The following is a 24624-nucleotide window of genomic DNA, read 5'->3' as shown; positions in this document are numbered from 1 at the left end:
TATTTATATGTACAGAGGAAGCACATTTGAGAAACAGTCACCACGGTAACGTAAGATGGCAGCAGGAACATACCGGCGAACAGGAGCAGGTGTAGCCATGAATGGAGCTCATGTTCATGGTGCAGGAGCCGCTGTTGTGACAGGGTTTAGACAGACACAGATCCACCATGGACTCACAATGACGCCCTGAGAAGGAGCAATAAACACCAATTAAACACAAACAAGTTGCAATTTTTGTTGTATGTATTGATTTTAGTTATCCCTGTTATCTAAAAACTTTTAAAGACAACCAGGCCGGCAATACTGGTATCATCAATACCCATCTTGAATATGTTGTTACAGATCATTGAATGTTCATGCCAATCGTACAAGCAGTGAAAATAGATATTGCCGGACAAACCAAAATCCCTCCGGACACTTTGGCAGGTAAATTAAAAATCCTAGCGCAGACTCTGCCTCCAACAACGGCGCAGGTACCTGTGTAGCCGAGGCGACAGCGACACTGGTAGTCATTGGCCAGCTGTACGCAGTCCAAACTGCCGAGGGCGTGGCAGGGCCCGGACAGACACTCGTTGACGTCGCCCTCGCAGTGTTCTCCGGCAAATCCCGGGGGGCAAGAGCAGGTGTAGCGACCCACGCCGTCCACACACTGGCCCCCGTTGAGGCAGCGAGGGCCCCAGGACCCAGGCTTCGGGGCGCAGTCGTCCACATTCACCTCACACTGGAACCCTACAGGGAGGTGGACGTGCATTAGAGCAGTCATTTCTAACTTTTCTCCATATCAACAACTCCTCGTTTGATGCGCATCAGGCCACAGATCCCGCTGAATACTTTTTTGTTAGATATGAGTGTCTATACTAGAGTTAATGAGATAACAGTGAAACTAGGAGCAAAACACTCATTATTGTACATTCTCAAATGGAGCTCTAATGTCTTGTAAATAAATGAATGGTTATATATGTGTTTTTTTTCAGGCATTTTCATACTTTATTGACAGTGACAATGTGGAGAGACAGGAAAGGCAGGGGAGAGAGAGAGGGGATGACATGCAGTAAATGGCCTCGTGTCAGAATCCAAGGACGCTGCAGCAAAGACATAGCCTTGAAAATGGTGTGCCCGACCAGATGAGCCACCGGGGCGCTCTAAATTAAATAATGGTGATGTTCAGCCATTAATCATTTTGCTGGGCATACCCTGGAAAATCATAAAGGACTGCTGTGGGTCCTCAGACCCGACGTTGAGCACTGCTGGTTTAGAGAAACCCATGTTGGTTGAGAGGTATCCTTCTATCCTTCTGGGGAATGTTCCAGAAAAACAAAACTTCACAAGAGAAGGAGAGTGGTGGGTGCCTCCTTGTCAGTGTGAGACGCTTTGGGTGTTACTCAGAGCCAAGAACGTGAGGAATTCATTTGTGTTGTGGAAAATGTTCCAGGAGAACAAATTTCAGAAAAACACAACAATGGTGGAACACAGCCTTCTCAGAGACGCTCAAACACAAAAGGCCTTCAATAAAAATAATATGATTCTCAATTTCCGATTTGGACAGAGGCGCAATGAGGGATCACAATGATTCCTCAGCAAATAATTATTTGTGTATTAATGATTATTTCTCTCAAGGTATTGGTCTCAAAATATTAAGTCTTGATCTACTCCCAGCAATTCTCAAATAAGTTTCTAAATAATTCTCAACCCTTGGCCTGAGGGTCAGGCAATCCCAAATGAATGACACAATTTAATTTGCTCCACCGCTGCTGAAGCCTGCCAGTGCTGCTACAAATTTCTACCCAGTCATTATTGCACTGAATCATTTCCTTGGTTCTCATAAGCCAAGTCACCATTTATAGTATTTGGGATATTTGGGCTTCAACAGGAAAACCTCTGGAATGCTTTTCCGCCCTCATGTTATTTAACATTGGGAGACGTACACTGTCAGTTTGAGAACGGATAATCAGCTAAAAAGACCAGCGTGTCCATCTTCACATTGGTACATGTTCACATTTGCTTGCAAGCCTGCAAGCAGGTGAAAAACAAGTGTCATGTTTGTTTACCGTGCGTTCCTCGCGGGCAGGCGCAGGTGAAGCGGCCGATGAGGTTGATGCAGGTTCCTCCGTGAAGACATGGGTTTGAGTGGCATTCATCCACGTCGTACTCGCAGTTAACCCCCTGGAAGCCGGACTTACACTGGATGAAAACCAGGGGCAGAGCTTAGGTCATCAACCACACTCACAAAAAGAGGGAAAAACACAACCACAACCTACTACTACTAGTCTTTAATTATATATATTTTTTAACATTAGTAGACACCAATTAACCACAACATTTAAACCACCACTAATTACCACTATAATTATGCAGCTCCCCTCATGACGCCAAAACAGCTCTGACGGGTCGAGGCATGGACTCCACAAGACCTCTGAGGGTGTTCTGTGATATCCGGCACCAAGACATTAGCAGCAGATCCTTTAAGTCCTGTAAGTTGAGGTGGGACCCCCATGGATCGGACTTGTTGTTCCAGCACATCCCACAGATACTTGATCGGATCAGACCCTAACCCCCAATCAGCCACATGATGTGGAAGAAAACATGGTTCATCAGACCAGGCCACCTTCTTCTATTGCTCCATGGTCCAGTTCTAATGCTCATATGCCCATTGTCGGCGCTTTCGGTGGTGGTCAGGGGTCAGCATGGGCACTGCGATGCACTGTGTGTTCTTTCTATCATAGCATATTTCAGCAATTTGTGCTACAGTAGCTCTTCTGTGGGATCGGACCAGACTCAGGCTAGCCTCATCAATAAGCCCATGGGCGCCTATGACCCTGTCGCCTGTATGCTTTGTTGGTAGGTACTAACCACTGCATACCGGGAACACCTAAGACCACATAAGACCTGCCGTTTTGGAAATGCTCTGACCCAGTCGTCTAGCAATGAAAATTTGGCCCTTGTCAAAGTCACTCAGATCCTTACACTTGCCTATTTTTCCTGCTTCCAACACATCAACTTCAAGAACTGACTGTTCACTTGCTGCCTAATATATCCCACCCCTTGACAGACGCCATTTGAACGAGATGAGCAAGGTTATTCACTTCACCTGTCGGTGGTTTTAATGTTGTGGCTGATCGGTGTATAACAAGAAGAGAAATGATGAAGCATTCACAACTGAGAACAACAGACACAACGTGAAACACCACCCAAACAGACACTCACGATACACTCGTAGGTTCCCTGGTAGTCCACGCAGGTGGCTGCGTTGCGGCAGGGGTTGGACTGACATTCGTCCACCATCTCCTCGCAGTAGCTCCCTGTGTATCCTGGTTGGCACTGGCACTGGTGTGAGTTTCCCACGTTCACACAGCGGCCGGCGTTCTTGCACACTTTCTCCACATCAATATCTGATTGAAAAAAAGAGGATTGCACTTAGTGACCAAATGGGGATAGCTTTTAGGATGTTTTTCATATTAAATCTACGTCGTACAAAGCTGTGTTCCTGTTGATAGTGAAGGGGTTATGGGTGCAACGGATCACAAAACCCATGGATCGTATCATTTTTTGGATCAGCAGAAAAAAAAAAAAAAAAAAAAGGGAGACAAATATAACTTTGCTTTCCATTAATTCTGTAAAACACTGTAAAACAAACAAAGCAAGGACCTTTTGCCCATGGGCTTAAATGAAAACAACATTCAAGATGTCCAATGTTTAAATTAAATCCTAAAGTATATAAAATATTCGATACTCAATTATTAAAGTACAATATGAGGCACGCATGATACCATCTTCCTTTAAACATGGTAATAAGTGGAAAATGTGATTAGATCTGTCCCCAGTAACTGAATTTAATTCCAGTAACAGTAAGCAGTATCGTGTTAAATTTCTCACGTTTATAACAGTGTAAATTTCATGAAAATCGTTTCAGAATTAAGCGAGTTACAGTCTTTGTTGTAGAGAAGTCTGCGTCTCTCAAAACATGATTCAATTCGATCTTAACATATGTATTTTTTTCAGCACTAACCCTATCGAGTCTTGATTTGTAAAGAAAACACTTGTTTCTCAATAAGTAACTGTGGTGTGGGAATGGTGTGGTTTGAGCAGCCACACCTGACCTGGGTCTAGGTAATTGGGGCCCAGGATCAGTGTGGCTTACACCATTTGCTCGTTGGTTGGTCTAACGAGCAACAGGTAAAACCCCCATCCCCACACTCACTCAGGAGAGGAGCCCTTGTCATGACACATCTCTATCTGCTCCTGGGCTTATTTCAACTAGCCACCACTCAACAATAAACTGTGTCTGAAAAACCGTCTTCTGTGTCTCTGTGCCGGAGGTCCCTGAAAATGCCACTTGGGTGGTGTGTGGTGGCCGAAACGGCCAAAATAACTTTGAGTACAGTCACATTAAATCATTATAAATATTGTTATTTTTTTGTAATGGAATAAATACAAACAAAATATTTCATAGATAAAATAAATGCCAGTCTCTGTTCTGCCCTCTCAAGTGCCCACTTTTTCTTATTATTAGAAGGCATAAGTTGCGCTCCAGTTGAGCTCTGGCTGCTGCAACTCGTGTTTCGGCTTTTCACTATGATGTTAAATTTTGCAATTGATCCGTGGTTGACATGCAGGCTGAGCCGTGGTGGGTGATCCGGACGGATCACGGATGAACTACGTTCCGTTACACCACTAGAAGAGGTGTTATGATGATCGTCGTTCAGGTTCATAATAAATTAAACATTTCTTCTTCACAGCTTGAATGATTGCTCCGGTCTCACAGTTTGTTAGCCCTCCTTTATTTTTATATTTTATTATATTTCTTTGCCATTATAATGATATAACATCATTATTATCTGTGTTACAACCATTATTACTACAACTACTTTTATTATTATTACTATTAGTAAGATTATTTTTATTATTATTGTTACTATTTGTCCCATTGGACTGCATTTAAGTCCAGTGAGGAGCTGTAGCAGAGTGATATGTTTCAGCGAGGGTGTGCAATGAACAATTTTTAATGATGGGAACCAACATTCTAATAGACCTGGGTTGAAAAATAGAGAAACCTTTCATTAAAAGCAATAAATGCCCTTTAACTCATTATTTCCAATATGAAAAAAAGAAAATCAGCATCAAAACAGGAGTCATATTGAAGGTGTATTTGCGCTGGTATTGAAATACTTCGGACAGTTAGGATCCTCACCGTTGCGAGCAGAAAAGTCCTGGCAGGACATGTTGGGGACGTTGCAGTACAGCCCTGTCCAGCCCACGGGACAGTGGCAGGTCCAGGAAGTCTCCATCTGGGAGCACGAGCCTCCGTTCCTGCAGCGCACCTGGCTGCACAGGTTGACAAAGTTCTGCACGCGAGAGGAAAGGCAGAGTTAGAAAACGTAAGCGACAAAAACAAATCAAATAAATAAATGAAATAAAGTTCCTCCAACCAGCCCTTAACACACGCACACATGCCCAGGCTGTACCTGGCAGTTCTGTCCGTTGTAGCCCACAGGGCAGGTGCAGTGGTAGGCTCCCAGGCCGTCAGTGCACGTGCCCCCGTTGGTGCAGGGCTGCGAGTCGCACTCGTTCTGCTCGTACTGGCAGAACGTCCCGTAGAACCCAGGTCGGCAGCGGCACGAGAACGCGTTGATGTCGTCGATGCATGTCCCGTTATTCAGGCAGGAGCTGGAGAGACATATCAGAATGGAAACTTTCTATAACTGTAGCAGGGCTGCGAATCGGGCACGAGCTCACGATTCTTTGAAAACTTAAGGGTCCCAGTCTACTAATCTACTTTAATTTCTAATTCATGTCTTTTAAGAAGGGACAGGTAGCACCACACCGTAAACCATAAACTCTATCGTACTGAGTATCGATGGACACTAATAGTCAAGAGTCAGACCATTAGACTTACTAAACAGTACAAACCAGGGGTCTCAAACTTCATGAAAATAAATATAAATTAAACGGTAAAATAATATGCATTAAGTAAAATTGTGTCGATTAATCATTGCGAGCATTGTGATATTTTGCGGGCCATATTATAAACATGTAGCGAGCCTCATTAAATTATCTCATGCTGAGTAGCTTGTCGATTGAGACCCCTGTTATACACTATGATCATTAGTTTGGGGTCATTAGAACATATTTTGATATACTGTACATACATAAACACAATCTGATCATTTGATGTGTCAAAAAATCAAACAAAAAAAATTTAAAACAAGTAGCTTTTCTTGAATATCTCCCATCAGATCTTTGATATCGAGGTCTGATACCAGTATTGATCCATCCGGCCTACCTCTCGGTGCATTCTGGGATGTTGTGTTCGCAGAGGATTCCGTCATAGCCCGGCTGACACTCGCACACGAAGCTGTTGACATAGTCGCGGCACACGGCGCCGTTCAGACACGGCTGGCTTTCGCACTCGTCCACCTCGGTCTCGCATCGCTTGCCGTCAAAACCCGGACGACAGTCGCAGGAGAAGTCCTTCACGCCGTCCTCGCAGGATCCACCGTTCAGGCACGGGTCTGGGGGGTGGGCAGCATTGATATGAGGAAAATGTCCACGTAATAAAACTTACAGTAGAATACAATTATCTAGCTTACTTATTCATTGGCTCAGTTATTCAATCAGCTTACTTATTAAATTGCTTACTGAACTTGAAATGTAACCCTGAAAGATTTTTCTGCTTTTTTCGACACAACAACAGTATTAGCTATAAGCTATAAGCATATAAGTTATCATAACCTAATGATCCTGAACTAACAGCCTGTATCAGAATCAGAATTGGCATTACGTTACAGAATCTGTATCGGTAAAGAGAACAAAAAAAAAAACGTGGCATCAATCCTTTATGTTAACCTGCTTATGTGCGTGTACACATGTCATTTTGTTCGTGAAATGCAACATGCCATTCTTTTCATGCATGTTCTCATGGGCGTTCATCCATTCATATCTATGTAGTCAATACATTTTTCTGCCATGTCTTGACTTTTACAATTTCTTTCATGGAAGGAATTGTAAAATTTAATTTGAGTAATGCCACTGCGCATCGCCGTCTCCTGCAAATCGTCCCTTTGTGGAGATTGAGAGGGCCGGGGGTGTAACTCACTGGGCGAGCAGTCGTCCACGTTGATGCGACAGTTGTGTCCGCTGTACCCCGACTGGCACTCGCAGGTGTAGCTGCCCTGGTTGTTGATGCAGCGAGCTCGGTTCTTGCACGGGTTCTTCAGGCATTCATCCACATCTTCGCTGCAGCGAGGACCTACACAAACAACAGAACAGACAGAACAGTCAGTGTGCCGCACCTTCCACAGAGAACCTAATAACAGCTTTCTCAGTTGTCCCGGCCAACCAGATTTGGGCCATTGCCATGTTGTCAGCCACTTTTCTTATTAAAAATTTAATAAAATAAAAATAGGCATCCGTCCACACATCCCTATGTTAAGAAAATACAAATATCAAAACCTTTTAATACAGTTGAAGTTAAAACTAGACAAACTGTGAAAAAAGTTTCTGGAAAATACATTTTTAGTGAAAATATTGGCGATTGCAGTGTTTACGATTCCATTTTTTTGCTAGTCGACGTGTCAACAGGGCCCGCGGGGGGTGGTAAGCTGTTACGCACAGAGCTTCATTCTAATAAAACATTTTTTTTTTAACTGAGTAAAATAAATAAATCCATACAATAAAGACGCACTTAGTTTGTGCAAATGATCCCTCTGATCTAAGCTGCGAAATGCGCTGCACCATTTTGCTGAAGCAACAATGCATTTCTTCGCGTTCATTTGCGAATGTAGGCGAAAATAAAGAAATGAATAATCATGATGTATTAGAGAGAACTGAGCGGTTTTACCCACACGCGACGGCATGTTTGACATGGCGATGTGGCGACAAAGCAGCGTCGGAAATGAAACCTCATTTTGCGACGCGGCTCATACGTGCGATGTGCATGCATTATGAGACAGGACAGGAGGCAGTTGACATCGCGGGCACAAAATAATATATATATATACTGTATATATATCTACGATCAGAACGCATCGGAATTCTTAGAAATAATTCTGAGAAAGGCAAACTCCTGCTGTGCACACCGCCACGTGCAAGCACACACTCTTATCCCGCACCCATTTGGAAAACAGTACCGTTAGTTTTTATTTGGTTTCGATTTTTGAATAGGCTCTAAACAGTAAAGTTTGTAGAACGTAAAAAAAAAAAAAAAAACATTTTTGATTTTTACTTTTTACTGGAGAACCCGTCGACAGTCGGTCGATTAGTCTGCACATTTTAACATCCCTAGTGTTTACCTTACAAAACATGTTAAATATATTATATTTTCCATTTCTTGCTATCACTCTCTTAATATTGAAATATGGGTTATAATTATGAAGGATCATTAACACTCAAGTCTAAAAATATTGTGCAAACATATCAGTCTTGGCAACACACACACACACACACACACACACACACACACACACACACACACACACACACACACACACACACACACACACACACACACACACACACACACACACACACACACACACACACACACCTTGCCAGCCGCTGGGGCATCTACAGGTGTAGGAGGTGTAGTCTGGAGTTGGATGACAAACTCCTCCTCTTTCACAGGGCTGAGAAGCGCAGGGAACCAGCTCCTTTTCACAGTGTTTACCTGGAAAACACACAAAACACATCCAGCTCCAGTAAACTTAAAATATATTTTTTAACCTAAACCTGTGAATCAACCTGAGTGAATCTTTTAAAGTCATCAATTTTTTAAATATATTTATATTTTTATATTAAAAAAATCCTCCAGTTTAATTTCTCCATTCTTCAAGAATTTGAGGCCAATCACATGGTTTGCCTCTCAGTCATCGACAACCCCAAGAAGGTTTAACCTAAAAAATAGTTTAGAGTAGAGAATAGAGTTTTTTTGTAAGATTTAAACTATAACTTGACCCTGGCGGATGGAGGTTGTGTGCTGCTTGCCTGTGAAGGGGGGGTTGCACTGGCAGATGTAGCTATTGATGCTGTCAATGCAGCCGGCGTGGTTCCGACACGGCCCTGAGGCGCACTCATCAATATCCCTCTCACAGTTCACTCCTGGAGGCAGAGGAACAGAGGTCATCTTTACAGTGATATCATGAGGATTAACAAGGGAATTAATGAAGGAATCCAGGAAATGGAAAATGACAGATACCGGATAACAGATTTACTCCAAAAGGAAGAAGTGATTGAGTGTTGATTCCCCAGGAGAGATATAACCTTTGTGTGACTCATTTTACCTGTGTATCCCGGGCGGCACTGGCAGGTGTAGCCGTTGTGTCGGTCCACGCAGGTGGCGCTGTTCTGGCATGGACTGGACTGGCACTCGTCCCTCTCATCCTCGCAGAGCTGGCCCTCCCAGCCTGCTTCACACTCACAACGATACCTGGACGCAGAGCAGAGGAAGGAGTCAGTCACTCAAGGTACCATGGAATATATATACATTTTCTATTCTATTTATATATATCCTGAGTCTGAAGTGTAATCTCATACTGACTGTTTCATCTCAAATCCATCGTGTTGGAGTACAAAGCCAAAACAACAAAAAATGTATTACTTTCAAATGACTTGGAATTACTAGGAAACGCACCCATTTTGCTGCTCCATGCACTCTCCATGCACGCAGGGCTGGGCGGAGCAGTGATCGGCACCCGAGTGGCACAGCGGGCCGTGGGTCCCGGGGGGACACAGGCAGTGGAACCCGTTGACTTTGTCCAGGCAAGTTCCTCCACTCATACAGGGGTTGGAGTTGCACTCATTTATCTCCACGTCACATTTATCTCCTGAGAAACACACACGCAATGTTGTTGTTTTATTTATTTATTAAGGCAGTGGTTCTTAATGTGAGGTCTGGGGACCCCTGGGTAATGCATATCAAATTGAGGCTCCCTGATATGAAAATGTTTGAGAATCACTGTATTAAGGGACTCTGGATGCTCTGATATTATTATTTTACTACAGATACTGATAAACAAAGTATCAAGTGTTCCAAACATTGAGGTGTTCTCAACTAGTGGGTTACGATGAAAAAAACTAGGTCATGGGTCCATTTAGATTGGGTCGTGGGTATACAGGTTACTCCGAACCCAAGACTTCTACAAAATTAGAATAGCTTTTTTAAGTACCTCAAGTGATCAAATGAAATCAAAGCAATTCTTATGAGATCGTCCTTAGCTAGACTCAAGCTTTCCACATCAAAGCTAAATGTGTTAAAAACAGGGCACAGCTTATTCTACTATTCGTTGGTTACTGGTATCACATACGTGTTCACGATGCATAATAGAATAAAGCTAATCTTTTAAGTAATTCTGTCTGTGTGTGTTGTTTTCCTTGTGATTAAAGCAACATCATTTGTTTGTGGGACGGGAGTGCATTACCTGTGTATCCCTGGGCGCACACACACTTGTACTCGTTGATTCTGTCCTGGCATTCTCCATACTCGCAGGGGTTGCTGGCACAGTCATCCTCATTGATTTCACAATTCGGCCCTGGAAAAGGAAATTAAAAAGACATGCGTGGAGTTTGTACACTTTGTTCTGGGAAAGGGGGGATTAAAGGTCCTTTTTATGGCTGTCCATATTTTATCCAAATAGATCAACTCAAAATAATAAGGCACCTCTGATAGTTTGAGTTGAATTGAAGTTAGGTTAGGTTTGGTACGGAGGCACAGTGCATTGCACTGCTGCCTCACAGCAAGAAGGTCCTGGGTTCGATTCCCGCCTGGGGCGCTGTTGGCACCATGCTATGGCGGGTAATCTCCCAATTAGAGGCCTTTCTGTGTGGAGTTTGCATGTTCTCCCATTGCTTACCTGGGGTTTCCTCCATCTTACATCAGTTAAGACACCGACCAAAAACATGCACACATCACCATCGTCTGACCAGCGATGGACATTTGGAACCAGGTCCACCGCCAAAAAGCATGTGCATGTGTATGCATGTGTTGTAGTGTGGCGTGTTGTGTGATCAGTAAAGATTCTTCTAATTCTTCTAAGTGAAGTTAAGCGCAGATCTTGAAGAGCTGCACATAAGATGAGCTGAGCATGAGGGGAAATTATATTGTCAAAATCAAAACAAAAGATTCATCATAGGAAATAGAATTTTTGGCCTAAATTATTATGGAATTAAGGAATTAAATGCCCTCACTATACAAGGTCAGAAATGTTTGAAAACTAGAGTTTTGGTTCAGTATCATAATTTACATGACTTCATATTAATTGAAGTTATGAAGCAGAGAGTGAGTTTAAACATTTAGAATACAGTTAAGATGGTGTAAAATTTTCCATGGTTACAGTATCACAACAGTCAATCATTCCACATCACCCAAACCCTCCAGGCTTTAGTTACAAATTCTGCTTGCAATTCCTTCCATCTCCACCAGGAGGATTAGGACACCAGTGGAGCGGGAGAGAAGAGGCAGAAGTGAAATAAATGAAGTGAAATACAGCAAAGACCCACCCTCAATAGTTTACAAAAGCAGAAGCAAGAGGGAGGACTGAAATAGAAACAAAAACTAAAGTGAGGCCTTACTTAGCATCCGGGCCGCCTAATTAGACAGTGACAGCGAGCAGTGTAATGAAGAGAAGAAAAGGAAAAGATGGATGAGAGATCAGTACTTGTCAGTCCTTGGCTGACAATGATTATTATCAACAACTGTTCTCAGTATAAGAAAAAAGCATTTTCCAAAGGACTAAATGTGATGGGTGAGAGCCAAACACAGAGAGCGAGTACAATCGTAACAATATTTTGTCTGTATTTATCCATATTTGTACTTATACATCTATATATTTTTTACTTGCTGTCTCTATATTTTTCTATTTTTTGTATAACATTTTGAACTTTTATATTAGGTCATCTTCAATCTTCTGTATATATACACCGATCAGCTACAACATTTAAACCACCACTAATAACCGCTAATATTGTGTAGCTCTCCCCCGAGCCACCAAAACACCTCTGACCCGTCGAGGCATGGACTCTACAAGACCTCTGAAGGTGTCCTGTGATATCTGGCATCAAGACATTAGCAGCAGATCCTTTAAGTCCTGTAAGTGGAGGTGCTGCCTCCATGGATCGGGCTTGTTGTTCCAGCACATCCCACAGATGCTTGATTGGATCGGACCCTAACCCTGGCCATCGACATGATGTAGAAAAAAAACATGATTCATCAGACCAGGCCACCTTCTTCCATTGCTCCATTGTCCAGGTTTGACGCTCACGTGCCCATTGTCGGCCCTATCGGTGGTGGACAGGGGTCAGCATGGGCACTCTGACCGGTCTAAGGTTACGCAGCCTCATACATGCAAGCTGTGATGCACTGTGTTCTGACACCTTTCTATCATAGCCAGCATTAACTTTTTAAGCAATTTGTGTTACAGTAGCTCTTCTGCCGGACCAAACAAGAGGTGCTAGACTTTACCCTGTTGTCGGTTCACAGGTCGTCCTTCCCTGAACCACTTTTAGTAGGCATTAACCACTGCATACCCCACAAGACCTGTCATTTTGGAGATGCTCTGACCCAGTCGTCTAGCAATGACAAGTTGGCCCTCCTCAAAGTTGTTCAGATCCTTAAGTTTGAGTTTTTCCTGCTTCCAACACATCAACTTCAAGAACTGACTGTTCTCTTGCTGCCTAGTCCCACCCCTTGACAGGTGCCACTGGAATGAGATGAGCAATGTTATTCACTTCACCTGTCAGTGGTTTTAATGTTGTGGCTGATCAGTGTATTTTGCTTTCTGCTTTAATTTCTGTTGAAATTACACATTTTATTTGCTGTTTGCTTTAGCAATGAGAATGGATGTTTCCCATTCCAATAAAGCCCTTGAATTGAGATTGAATTCAATTGAGAGAGAGGGGAAAAGAGAAAGAGAGAGCGTTATAAATGAGAGTGAAAACCATCAGGAAGTGAGTACTGACCGAAGGAGACTGGAGGGGGAGGGTTCAGTGCGTCCAGTGCTCAGTACCTTCTTTCTGGGTGGTACTGGAGCACTGAGCGGCTAATCCACAGTACTAGGCAGCACTAGGCAAGCTCACACACACACACACACACACACACACACACACACACACACACACACACACACACACACACACACACACACACACACACACACACACACACACACACACACACACACACACACACACACACACACACACTTTACGCATTAAGCTGACAGCTATGCGGACGGCGGCTGTTTCTATTCAAGGAACCGGAGGAATTAATCACGCTGCAACTGAACAGGCATCGTGAATGAGGTTCCATGGACGCTGAAGTATTGAGCGTACTGAGAACATGTAGTGCACTTTTACATTACTGAAATTGTACCCACCTACCAGTAAAACTTCAGTAAAACATTAGTTACTTTTTTAGGTACTTTGTTTTACGCATTATCAATAGAAGCGCTCAATCATCAAGTTTGGGTTTTCATTATCTATAGCCACAATCATCAAAATTTCAAGAAATAAAGGCGTGAAATATTTCACTCTGTGTGTAATGAATCTATATAATACATGGGTTTCACTTTCTAAAATGAGTGACAAAAAATATTGAACTTTTTCATGATATTCTATTCTATGTACCTGTGTATATATATATATATGTATATGTATATATATATATAAATTATTGCTGTCATTTGTCATTTGATATAATTATCACTGTCCAAATATGTGAAAACTGCGATATGGATCAGAATATGAACTGATTTCTTGGCATTGTGCGGTGACACTCACCGGTGGTCCCCTGCATGCAGTTGCACTGGTAGGCGTTGACCAGGTCGACGCAGTGGGCCCGGTTCTGGCAGGGGTTGCTGTGGCACTCCTGGATCTGGATGTTGCAGATGGAGCCAGTGTAGCCCGGCTGGCACTCGCAGAAGAAGGTGGCGATGCCGTCCTTGCACACGCCGTAGTGGCACGGCTCGCGGTCACAGTCATTAATGTTCTCCTCGCACAGAGTGCCGGTGAAGCCTGGGAAAAAAGATGGATCTTAAGAATTAAGCAACAGTCTGAATTTATTTAACATATATTTAGATTCACAGAACAGTAATATTTGATATTTGGTACCTTCGGCACATTCACACTCGTATCCGTTGGGTCGGTCGATGCACTTGGCTCCGTTCAGACAGGGCGTGCTGGAACATTCATCGATGTCTATCTGACACATCTCGCCACTAAATCCTGCAAAACAAGATGTCCATACCCACATCTGTGCACAGAAACATACTCAAGTACTACACAGGTACACATATAAAGTTTCAAGGGGATATACAGTATAGTCCCAACAGCTGTCTATTATATATTTCCATTATGGAAAACATGGATACTAACACTTGTACTGGTATCCTTTCATTCAGTATCCATGAACTAATGCTCAAAGACACATTTCCCCACAAGGACAGTAAAGTGCCTCAAGTAAAGTCTCTGTGAGAATTCTCGAGAATACTCACAGAGAAGTGAACGATTTTAACTCAACAACTATCTTGGCGCATAACCTGGCTTGGATTTTATATCTACGGACAAGAAGACATATCAAGATGAACCCATGTGTACCAACCTAACGGGCACTCGCAGACGAAGCGGCTGACTTGATCTCGACACTTTCCCTGGTTGAGACAGGGAGAGCTGTGGCACTCGTTCACCTCCATCTCACAGTGAGTCCCTTCGAATCCTGCACACATCAGGAGAAAAAGGCGCTTTATTACCAGGGCAGAACAACGGGTCAGCACATGTCACTTACAGACTTCCGGTGGCCTTTCTAATTCCCATGAAATTAGACAAGACAAGAAAATCATTAAAAAAAAAGTATATGATCAACAACATTTTTGCAATATTGGATGTCTTTTTTGGATGTCTTCTTATATCATACTTTACAATATAATTTCATAGATGAACCTCAGGTGGAATAATTACATATTTTATATATAAGCAGATACAGTGGTACTTCGACTTAGGACTGCATCTACTTACGACTAATCCAAGATACAAGTAGCAATAGTCGCGAATATTTGTATCGACTTGCAACCGACTGCTCCAAGATACGACCGTGGAAATTTGCAGTTGGCGCGTTGGCAGCTAGTCAGCAGTCAGTCAGCGTGTGTGCACGTAGTTCGTGGCTTATCTATATTTTTTTCATATTTACTATGTTTGTGCTGGGTATTTTGTTTATTTTCACCCTTCATGATTTCATGATTTATATGGGAAAAATTGCTTAGACATACGACTGTTTTAACATACGACCGTTCTTATAGAACAAATTACAGTCGTAAGTCGAGGTACCACTGTACTGTGATTTATATCAGTTTTGTGCATAATTCCCTAGGATTATTATGAATAAATATAAAAGATTATAAAAGGCAGTAATATAACTAGCATAACTTAAGGCACTTGTTGACGCACACTGTTTGACTTTGAAAAACAATGGCATTCACACAATAGAAGAAAGAAATCACATGTGGGGTAATGTGATTTTGGTATGTTTTATGATTTACCATCTCAACCATAACAAGCTGTGTGTGTGAGCGTATATATGTGCGTGTGTGTGCGCGCACCAGGCATGCAGATGCAGGTGTAGTCGCCGATGCGGTCCAGGCAGGTGCCGTCGTTCTGGCAGGGGCTGGAGGCGCATTCGTTGACATCCTGCTCGCAGCGCGGCCCGGCGTAGCCCTTCACACAGTTACAGGTGAAGGACCCATCCGTGTTCACGCACTGACCCCCGTGCTCGCACGGGTTTGGACCTGGAGACGGACGGAGTGAAGGGAAAAACATCAGGAAAACAAAGGAACACCGCGAATGGATCTCACGATTCAATTGTATTTCAATACAAAGGGGCATGATTCAATTCAATATCGTTCCAAACTGTTTTGATGAGATGGCTCACGATACGATTCTATATTGATATGTGACCCACCGCAGCAAAACCCACCATCTCACACCTTTCTAAAACGGCCTGGAGCAGCCAAATAAGTTGAAAAAAACCTTTCTTGAAGGAAAATTAGATTTTTCCAGATTCGTGTTCCTTTGTGTGTTTTTTTTATCTCTCAAAGTATTTTCAAAACGGAGTTTGATTTATAAATGGTAGAAAAATGTTAAACCGTGGAGTTAAATATTCCCGTTAGATTACATGCGGAAACATAGTTCAATTACTGAGATGCTAAACAGCGCTGAACAACGCCGATCTATTGTTTCCTTTAATCTGAGCATCCAGGTGAAGATAATTCCTACATATTCCATGTGATGTGAAGTCACAATGTGAAACCGTTTTTGATAGAATTCAACCTTAAAATCGCACTACTTTCCCCACACACTGAGCCATTGTTGTGAAACTCAGTAGAAGAAGAAACCTTCGCGTCACGCACCTACGTGACTTCCTTATACAGACAGTTAGAGCGCAGCACGGGGGTGTTTCGGTCTCACTGCGCAAAGCGGGCGGCGGAAGCTCTAAATCATATCTCAGACCTTAGTCTGACCAGTGCGATAGATCCAAGTCAGTGTTAGCAGCGCGTACTAGACTTCATTTTCCGCGATGATAGTCAGTTCTCCGACAGCAATGAGGTGAACGACAGCGCTGCTGGATCTGATATTATCCTGACTTGTAAAACATTTCAAACAGCGGATTTCAACCTGAGTGTAACGATGAAACAGAATATTTTCAAGAACCACCGAAGGAGACCAACAATACGCCCGTTGTTGTTACAACGGAAGAAGTTGATGACGTGATGAAGTCCGTTGAGGTTGGTGACAGATTTTCAGATTTCAGATTTAAGATTTTCCGAGACTCATATTATTGATAGACTCTACATTTTGTTGTGTTGTCCGTACTTTCAAACTTCATCCAAAATAATTCCACTTTTATAAAACATGTATATTCTTACTGTGAAATGAAATTGTTGTGTGTTGTTGATGCTGTTCAACGCTGTTTGTGATAGGCCCATTCAGCAGTATGTTAATTAGCCATGAGGCTTTGTTTGTCCGCCAACTCCATTTGCATTCTGGGAGCTGGCTGAATGAAGCAAGTTTGTGTAAAATTTTGAAAGGGATTTTTTCAGAATCACAGTTTGCCACACCCTTGTCATTAACAAGTCATAGCTTTAAAAATATTTGCTTGATTTGCACAAGTGACAGCTTATTTGGAAGCTCTGATTCTCCACTTTCAAATGATGCAAAAAAAATAAAAAGTCGCCAAATGACTAAAGTATGCCATGGGTCACATATTGACATTTTCTACATAATGAGAATTGCTGGCAACTTTTGATTTTTCACCATCTCATGTGCATTACAAAAATGTCCATATACAGAAATTAATTTCACATGTTTCTGCAATTTAGTTTGATAATATTGCTAAAAACTGATAATGAACAACAATAAATTGTTAGCAAAATAACATTTAACTTCAACCTGAGAATTGATAAATGACTTGACCCTGCCCTTGAATTCATATGTCAGGTCAAAAATGATCCGGCTTACTATTTGTTTTACTTTGATTTATTTATAAGTTTATACACACTTCTAATCAAGTTGGTATTTAATTCAAACAATTGAGAAACGATGACTCACATAATCAAAAACACCATAACAAAAATAATTCCTGGAATTTTCATTGATTCAAATATTTTAGTTTGAAACAAGAAAACAAATCATCCAGGTAATGTTTGACGCATCATACGCATTTAGGGTTAAGTACAGTTGTTGTGACAGGTTGTGCTCGGTGGAGCAGCTTCTCACCGATGCTGCACTCGTCCCGGTCGATGTTGCAGGTGCTGCCCACGTATCCGGCTGGACAGTTGCAGTTGAACATTCCGTTGATGGGGTTGGTGTCGCACTGGGAGCCCTCCCTGCAGGGGTTGCTGATGCAGGCGTCATCGATGTGGCACAGCAGACCTGGAGGAAGAACAGCACGATGAGTGAAAGAAAATTACAAAACCACATTTTGTAATACCTTGCCAAAACTATTTATGACGAACATGTAATAATTTAACGCATTATGTACAGTAATAAGACACCAAAATTCCTTTCTTCATTTCTATCAAGTGTCACACTTTAGTACTTGATAAAATCGTACTTTGTTGTAATCGCCGTATTATATAATATTATATTACAACGTGCGGGAAGTTATTACAAAATGCAGCGTTATAACATAATGCGTTGATTCGGGTGGGTGTTTGGGCTAAATTTATGGAACAGTTTAGACAACTTTAACCAGAGCTGGGTGATAACTCAATGTTATTGGGATGAGACTAAGGGACTGGTGATGAGAGGTTTGAATGCAAAGTTTGTAACAAAAAGGCTGAAAATATATGATCTGGTTACATTTCAAAACCACAGTTTTAGTCTTACCATACCATTATCACTTTTGCCATATAGTACAAAGTTAATAAGCCTTTTGTTTTGGATTATACTGTACATGAATACTGAATTTGAACATCACGCCTTCCCTCTTTAGTGAGTGTGTCTTAAATTCGATGGAAACATTCAGGCCTCCAGTGTTGTCTTAGTTCTCTGTGCAAACACACTCGATGGCCAATACTAATGACCTGGCTAACAGCCAATCCACAACAAACGGAAATGAAGTCACAGAGGAGATCTGTTAGAGATATTTGCTTTCAGATGAGCTTTTAACATCAGTATACTGTAAGCAGCTGCCTGTGATAATGGAATCAAAAAAGAACCAAAGAAAACAAAAAAACCCCAAAACATTTAAGGAGGTTAAAAAGGAATTTCAGTTTTCCCTCTCAAAAGTGGGAGGCAAAACAACATTAGCATTCAAACTACAACGTTTTACTCCAGGGAATAAATACGTTCTCGTTAGCCTTGTTTTGCATACTACAGTCCCATAATAGTCATTTATGTACTTACAGATTAGAGACTTATAAACTGTTTTCTGTGATATATTACCTCCAATTAAAACTCTTATTGTGACAACAACCTTCCTTCTCACTTTTCCTTTAACCCCCCCTTTTTACAATGTGAAGCGCTTTGACCGAAGTTTCATGCTTGAAAGGTGATCTATAAATAAAATGTATTATTATTATTAACAATAAAAAAACCTACTGATTAGCAGGTTGAGCCAGTCAGAGTTAAAGTGTAAATCAGGAGAAAGATGGAGTCACCTGTCTTCCCGTAGGGGCAGAAGCAGACGAAGGAGGCCACGCGGTCAATGCAGGTGGAGCCTTGGTTGCACGCGGCCGTGGCACAGTCATCAATGTTCTCGGAGCAGTCCGGTCCGCTCCAGCCGTTCACACACACACACACATAGCTCCCGATCAGGTTGCTGCACGTGCCACCATTCTGGCAGGTATTGGGCTGGAGGCGGCACTCGTCCACGTCCTCCGTGCAGTGCTGGCCTGGGAGGTGGGGGGGGGGGGGCTGGTTATCTTCTTGGATAAAACAGTTTGAGAGAGCGAGCTAGAAAAGATGCCCGATTCATTGCCACGGCAACTAGTGCTTTCCTCCTAGCTTGGTCAAGAGTTAGATCAGAGCAAGCTTGATCCCAAGATGCACAAATCCCCAAATACACAGGTGGAATCCGTATCCCCCAAGCCTACACACAACTGGATCATTGTGACCCCCATCAGACAATATATTGTAAAATGTGCTCGCAAATGCATAAACAAATATATTCAATGAATCCAAGTAATTTTACTGAATGTTTTCAGAATATGAAACAGATATAACAAGGTTTTTTTTAAAGATTGCCTTGGCTCTTTTTCACAGACGTATCATGAGCCAATTTACTCATACAATGTAAAAAATATATATAAATAAGCATGGGACGTTTTTCCCATGATATTCAACACGACCCCCCTTGAAGAACACAACCCGGCCAGTGACCCCAGTTACTTTGAGCTTGAGACCCATGGGGCACCTACAGGGGCTGCTTCCTTACCAGTCCACTCCGGAGGACACTGACAGTTGTATGTGTTGACTCCGTCCATGCAGGTTCCTCCATTAGCGCACTGATGACCGGGGCAGTCGTCAATGTTATTCTCACAGTTGGTGCCATTGAAACCTGGAGTACAGCAAGAAAAGAGGTACGGTTGTATTTACATATATTCTACACAGAAGATTATGTCTATCTATCCATCCATCCATCTATCTGCCTAATGAGCTATCGAATGCATATTAAAAATTAAATGAGTACTACCACCATAAACAGTGCTTGTTCACAGTGTCTGTGCTGTGTCTACAGCGTCGGCGTGCTTTGGGTACAATAAACTGAGAAGACAGTGTTACAATCAAGTCTAATATAACACTCAACAGGATCCTACTGTTTGCACCGCAAACACAGAGACACGCTCATGTAGATTTGGAGTCAAATTTAAATACTTTTCTTTCTTTTCTCAGTCTATCTATCTATCTATCATCATTTTTATTTTGATATTTTATGTTGTTTTTAATATTCTTGATTGACTTTAGCAATGTTAATTGTGACATTTTTTGTAGACTGTTTTAGAAAAGTGTTATACAAATAACATGTATTAGTAGTAGTAGTAGGAGATTAAGTAGTAGTAGCAGTATAATAGTAGTAGTAATCACAGTAGCAGTACTAGTACTAGCAGTAACAGTGGTAGCAGTAATGAGAGTGATAGTGGTAGCAGTAGTATTGGCAGTATTTGTACTAGAGTAGTAGTTGTAGTAGTGCTGTTTTTTTTTTTTTTGTTGTTGTTTTTTTTTTTCCACACTTTCCCAACAGTCTGTTCCTGAAATGTGCCGTCATTTGACCTTTTCACGTCATTTTGTTTGTCACAGTGCTTTATTTATCTATTAGTACTAAAGTATCACAGTACATTATTTTAGAGTATTATGGTCTGTTGTGACCTCTCACCTGGCAGGCAGTGGCACCAGTAGCTGGTCTCGGACGTCTGACGGCAGGTGCCTCCGTTCAGACACGGAGAGGGCAAGCAGGGGATGTACGGAGTCTCACAATGACGGCCTGTGAACCCGAGGGCACAGCTACACCTGTGGCAACGTAGTGGAATTCATCTCCATTTCATCATTTACACTGAAAAATATACAGTAACTTACTGTGTATAGGGAAATATTTGCTCCACTAAGGGCTAAGGAGTATTATACATCAATCTGGCCTTCATTTGAGATACATCAAGTGAAGGAATTTTACATAGCTAATTCCTGCCGTGACCAAGGCCCTGGAGAGGACTGTAGGGAGCTGACACTTGTTGGAAAAAGAACATCTCTCAATATATTCTATAACTATTTTACATAAAAGGATCATCGTTAACACAGCCTCAGATCTCATCAAACCCCCCTCTATCTACAAGTTCTGCTGTATTTACAGTTATGGCTTTGCATTTTAATTCTTACTTGTAGGATCCGGGGTTGTTTATACAAAGTCCTTTGTTCTGGCAGATGGAGGGGTTCGCGGCGCACTCGTCTGTGTCGTTGAGGCAGCTTGGTCCGGTGTAGCCGTGAGGGCAGGAGCAGGAGAAGCGACCACGGGCCAGAGCGCTGCAGGTTCCGCCGTTTATACAAGGACCCGACAGACAGCTGTCCTCTCGCTCGCACCGGGGCCCTGAACGCAGAACATAACATAATACAACACAGTAATTCAGGGATTGTGTTAACAGACGGCAGCAGAAGATGACAAAGCCACAATCAATGACAAATCTAAAAGAAAATTCAAAGTAATTATGGCCTAAAACATCTGAATGAATGAAGAACTGGTTTCATGTGCCTTGAAAAGGTGTCAGTGGGCCAAATGAGGGTACCTGTTTATAGAGGATTAGTGAAGCAAATGATATTGCTTGTTGAGACGGTATCAGCAACTGATTCTGATGTCTAAAAATGCTGCTTTGGAACTAAGGGAATGGTGATTGGCTTTAAACACCATAAAATCCGACCCGCTGAAAGAAGTTTGTGACGTACAATTTTTGCAGCTGTAAACTACCAGAGAATGCAATTGTATGGCAGTGAAATGTTACTGAAAAAAAAGAACGGCGAGTCACAACCAAAACTGTTTCCTACGCACAGGCTGCGACAACTCTATTGATAGGTCAGTGATAACGACGCAGGCAAACAAACACACCACAGCTACAGCATACAACTCTCTTTGCAACTGTTAATCCAGGGTTAACGGTTAATTCCAGGGTCTGATCAACACATTTCTCCATTCCTCAGCTCCCCTCCTCTCCACAACATTGAACATTCTCTTAATGCTACTACCATTACTACTTATACTATTATTATTGATTTTATTAGCATTTCTGTTGGTATTATCGTAATGCCATTATTTTACACTGCTATACTGCTACCGCACTGTTGCTGTATACCATTTGTACTTTACTTTAGCATAACCTCTACCTGCCCATATTGGGCTCACTATTAGCACAGTACTACACTCTGTTAAATTATGTTTGTGGATTTGTATGTATATTTTACTTCATTTTATTATTTTTTACTTTCACTGTTCTGTCAACTTCTGCTGCTGTAATATCTGAATTCCCCTCGTGGAATTCTAAAGTGTTAACTCTTGTTAACGAAAGGTTATCTCACCTGTCCACCCTCGGGTACACTGGCACTTGTACTTGTCCAGGGACAGGAGGGTGCAGACGCCCCGGTTGGCGCAGGGGTTGTTGGGGTAGCAGGTGGAGTTCTGTGGTGTCTGGCAGTGCTGCCCGGTGAAGCCCAATGGACAGGAGCAGGCAGGGCTGCCCGGCACCAGGACCCCAGTGGACACGCTGACCGAGCAGTTCCCTCCGTTCAGGCAGTAACCTGGGTGGCAGGGGTCCTTGTGGTGGCAGTACTCACCCAGGAAGCCTGGGGCGCACCTGAACACACACCAAAAACAGAGGAAAATTTGTAATTGTTATTTGTTTAAGTACATTTTCTTTGCCGCTTCAAAGTACAAATACACTTAAAATTATTAGGATGGGGTTTTTAAGTATCTAAGCTATTTTCTATACAGCTGGTACGGCTGAATATTGGACAGGATCTCACGATTTGTTAGAATTTGATTACATCTGTTAGATCAGTTTATCATTTTTTCTTTCTCAAAATATTATTTTCCCATTTCAACATTTATTTGATAGAAAAACAGAAAACAATAAAAAAAGACTGAATGAAATTGTGAAAACATGACGGTTATGTGAAAGCTAGACGGTTTACCTCTGAATACAAAATATTATGTGGCCCTATTATTACTTAAATCACTGCAAAGATGCAAGAATACAGATTTCGAAACAGGAAGTCTGGCGCAAAGACTGAATACAGGGAAAGAGGTGTGTAGCCTGATGTTGGTGAATGTCCTACAGGCTGCCAGCAGTATTTTCAAGAATGCCAGAACTCACTGATACCAACTTTATGTATCCAACATGCAAATAAATAAAATGGAGCAGATCGAAGACAGGCTAGCTGAGGAGGTTTGAAAATATGTCCATTTACACGACACATCATCTTCAAATTATAAAGACCAACAAATGACACTTTTCATTACATCCGTGCTACAATAGACTTGACACTGCCATCGAACGTGTTGGCGGTCTATGTGCGTAAACACCGACACAGAACCATAAATGTGACCGACTACATCCCAACCGGGCGCATTTCGCAGCGCTGTTCTTTTGGCTGTGTGCTCACCAACAAGTTGTGAACAAACAGCGATCTCATGGTTCCTTTGGAGCAAACATGCAGATCAAGATCATCCTTCGATATTTTCTGATGGGAAGTCAGAATGTGAAACGATTTTGATAAAATAAGGTTATAAAGTGTCTCGACTCCTGAATGACTACACCGCATCTACTTTGTGTGATAAAAACTGTTGCGCTGATGCCGCCTCAAAGGACGCGAACAAGAAGAGCTGATGTCACTTCCGTAAGCAATGTTTAAAAAAAACAACAACAAATAAACACCAGAAGCAAGAAATGTCACTTCTCTGTGAAAACTCGGTCTCCGTGTAGTTATGGATTATGAGAAGAGGGTGGCCCGCCGCTGCCAGGAAATTCGCAGAATGCAAATGGCTGGGAGGACCTCGCCAATTGCATTCTGGGAATTAGTGTCCCCTGGTGATAGGTTTTCATGCACGATCTGAATTGGGACACTTTCTTAAAACTATCATTGTTATAAAACAATAAATGCAGGTCATAGGAATGTTTACAAGTTACAGAATAAGAGAGGGGTCATGCTATGCTAGTATAGTTAGCATGAACTTAGAGTGAAAAAATGTTACTTAAAATTAAAGAATTAACTTGAATTATGCATTTTCCAGTATTTTTATAAATTAATGATTCAAACGTAATTTAAAGAAAAAACGTGCAAATTGTGTTTCTAAATTGGTATTTTGTTCTGCAAAAGTCTGGAAATGCTTCTAAAACTTTAAAGCCTAATTTATCAGAACTTCTGTTTCCAAAACCTTAATCTTAAATAAGTCATAGCTTTCAAAATATTTGCTTGCTATGATACCTTGTTATGAAACTCTGATTATACACTTTCATATTATGTGAAAAAACAAACATGTCTGGTGGGTCTCAAATACAAGTACCGGCACGGCATACCTACTGCGGCTATTCAACGCAGAACTATAAACAGCCTTGAAACTACCTCAAAAGAAGTTGAATTAGTTGTGAACTACAAAGTTGTTGC

General features: G+C 42.0%; 1 protein-coding gene across 1 annotated transcript in view; it reads right to left on the bottom strand.

Annotated features, from left to right (window-relative positions):
• Positions 1-24624, bottom strand: part of notch2 (notch receptor 2) — a 75775-nt gene that overhangs the window by 10217 nt on the left and 40934 nt on the right. Inside the window, exons 3-25 of the mRNA XM_080018237.1 lie at positions 22540-22814; positions 21352-21559; positions 20855-20988; positions 19916-20038; positions 19140-19373; positions 17755-17910; positions 15582-15767; positions 14588-14701; positions 14098-14211; positions 13768-14001; positions 10413-10523; positions 9626-9818; positions 9276-9421; positions 8980-9093; positions 8543-8662; positions 7094-7246; positions 6281-6509; positions 5463-5664; positions 5189-5342; positions 3205-3389; positions 2049-2181; positions 478-729; positions 74-186 (exon numbers count right to left, since the gene is read on the bottom strand). Of these exons, the coding sequence (XP_079874363.1) occupies positions 74-186; positions 478-729; positions 2049-2181; positions 3205-3389; positions 5189-5342; positions 5463-5664; positions 6281-6509; positions 7094-7246; positions 8543-8662; positions 8980-9093; positions 9276-9421; positions 9626-9818; positions 10413-10523; positions 13768-14001; positions 14098-14211; positions 14588-14701; positions 15582-15767; positions 17755-17910; positions 19140-19373; positions 19916-20038; positions 20855-20988; positions 21352-21559; positions 22540-22814 (3883 nt within the window). The remainder of the gene's footprint in view (positions 1-73; positions 187-477; positions 730-2048; positions 2182-3204; positions 3390-5188; positions 5343-5462; positions 5665-6280; positions 6510-7093; positions 7247-8542; positions 8663-8979; positions 9094-9275; positions 9422-9625; positions 9819-10412; positions 10524-13767; positions 14002-14097; positions 14212-14587; positions 14702-15581; positions 15768-17754; positions 17911-19139; positions 19374-19915; positions 20039-20854; positions 20989-21351; positions 21560-22539; positions 22815-24624) is intronic.

This window comes from Zeus faber, assembly GCF_960531495.2.
Source record: "Zeus faber genome assembly, chromosome: 1".
Taxonomy (NCBI): domain Eukaryota; kingdom Metazoa; phylum Chordata; class Actinopteri; order Zeiformes; family Zeidae; genus Zeus; species Zeus faber.
Note: the sequence above shows the minus strand (reverse complement) of the source record. Positions and strands in the feature narration are given on the sequence as shown.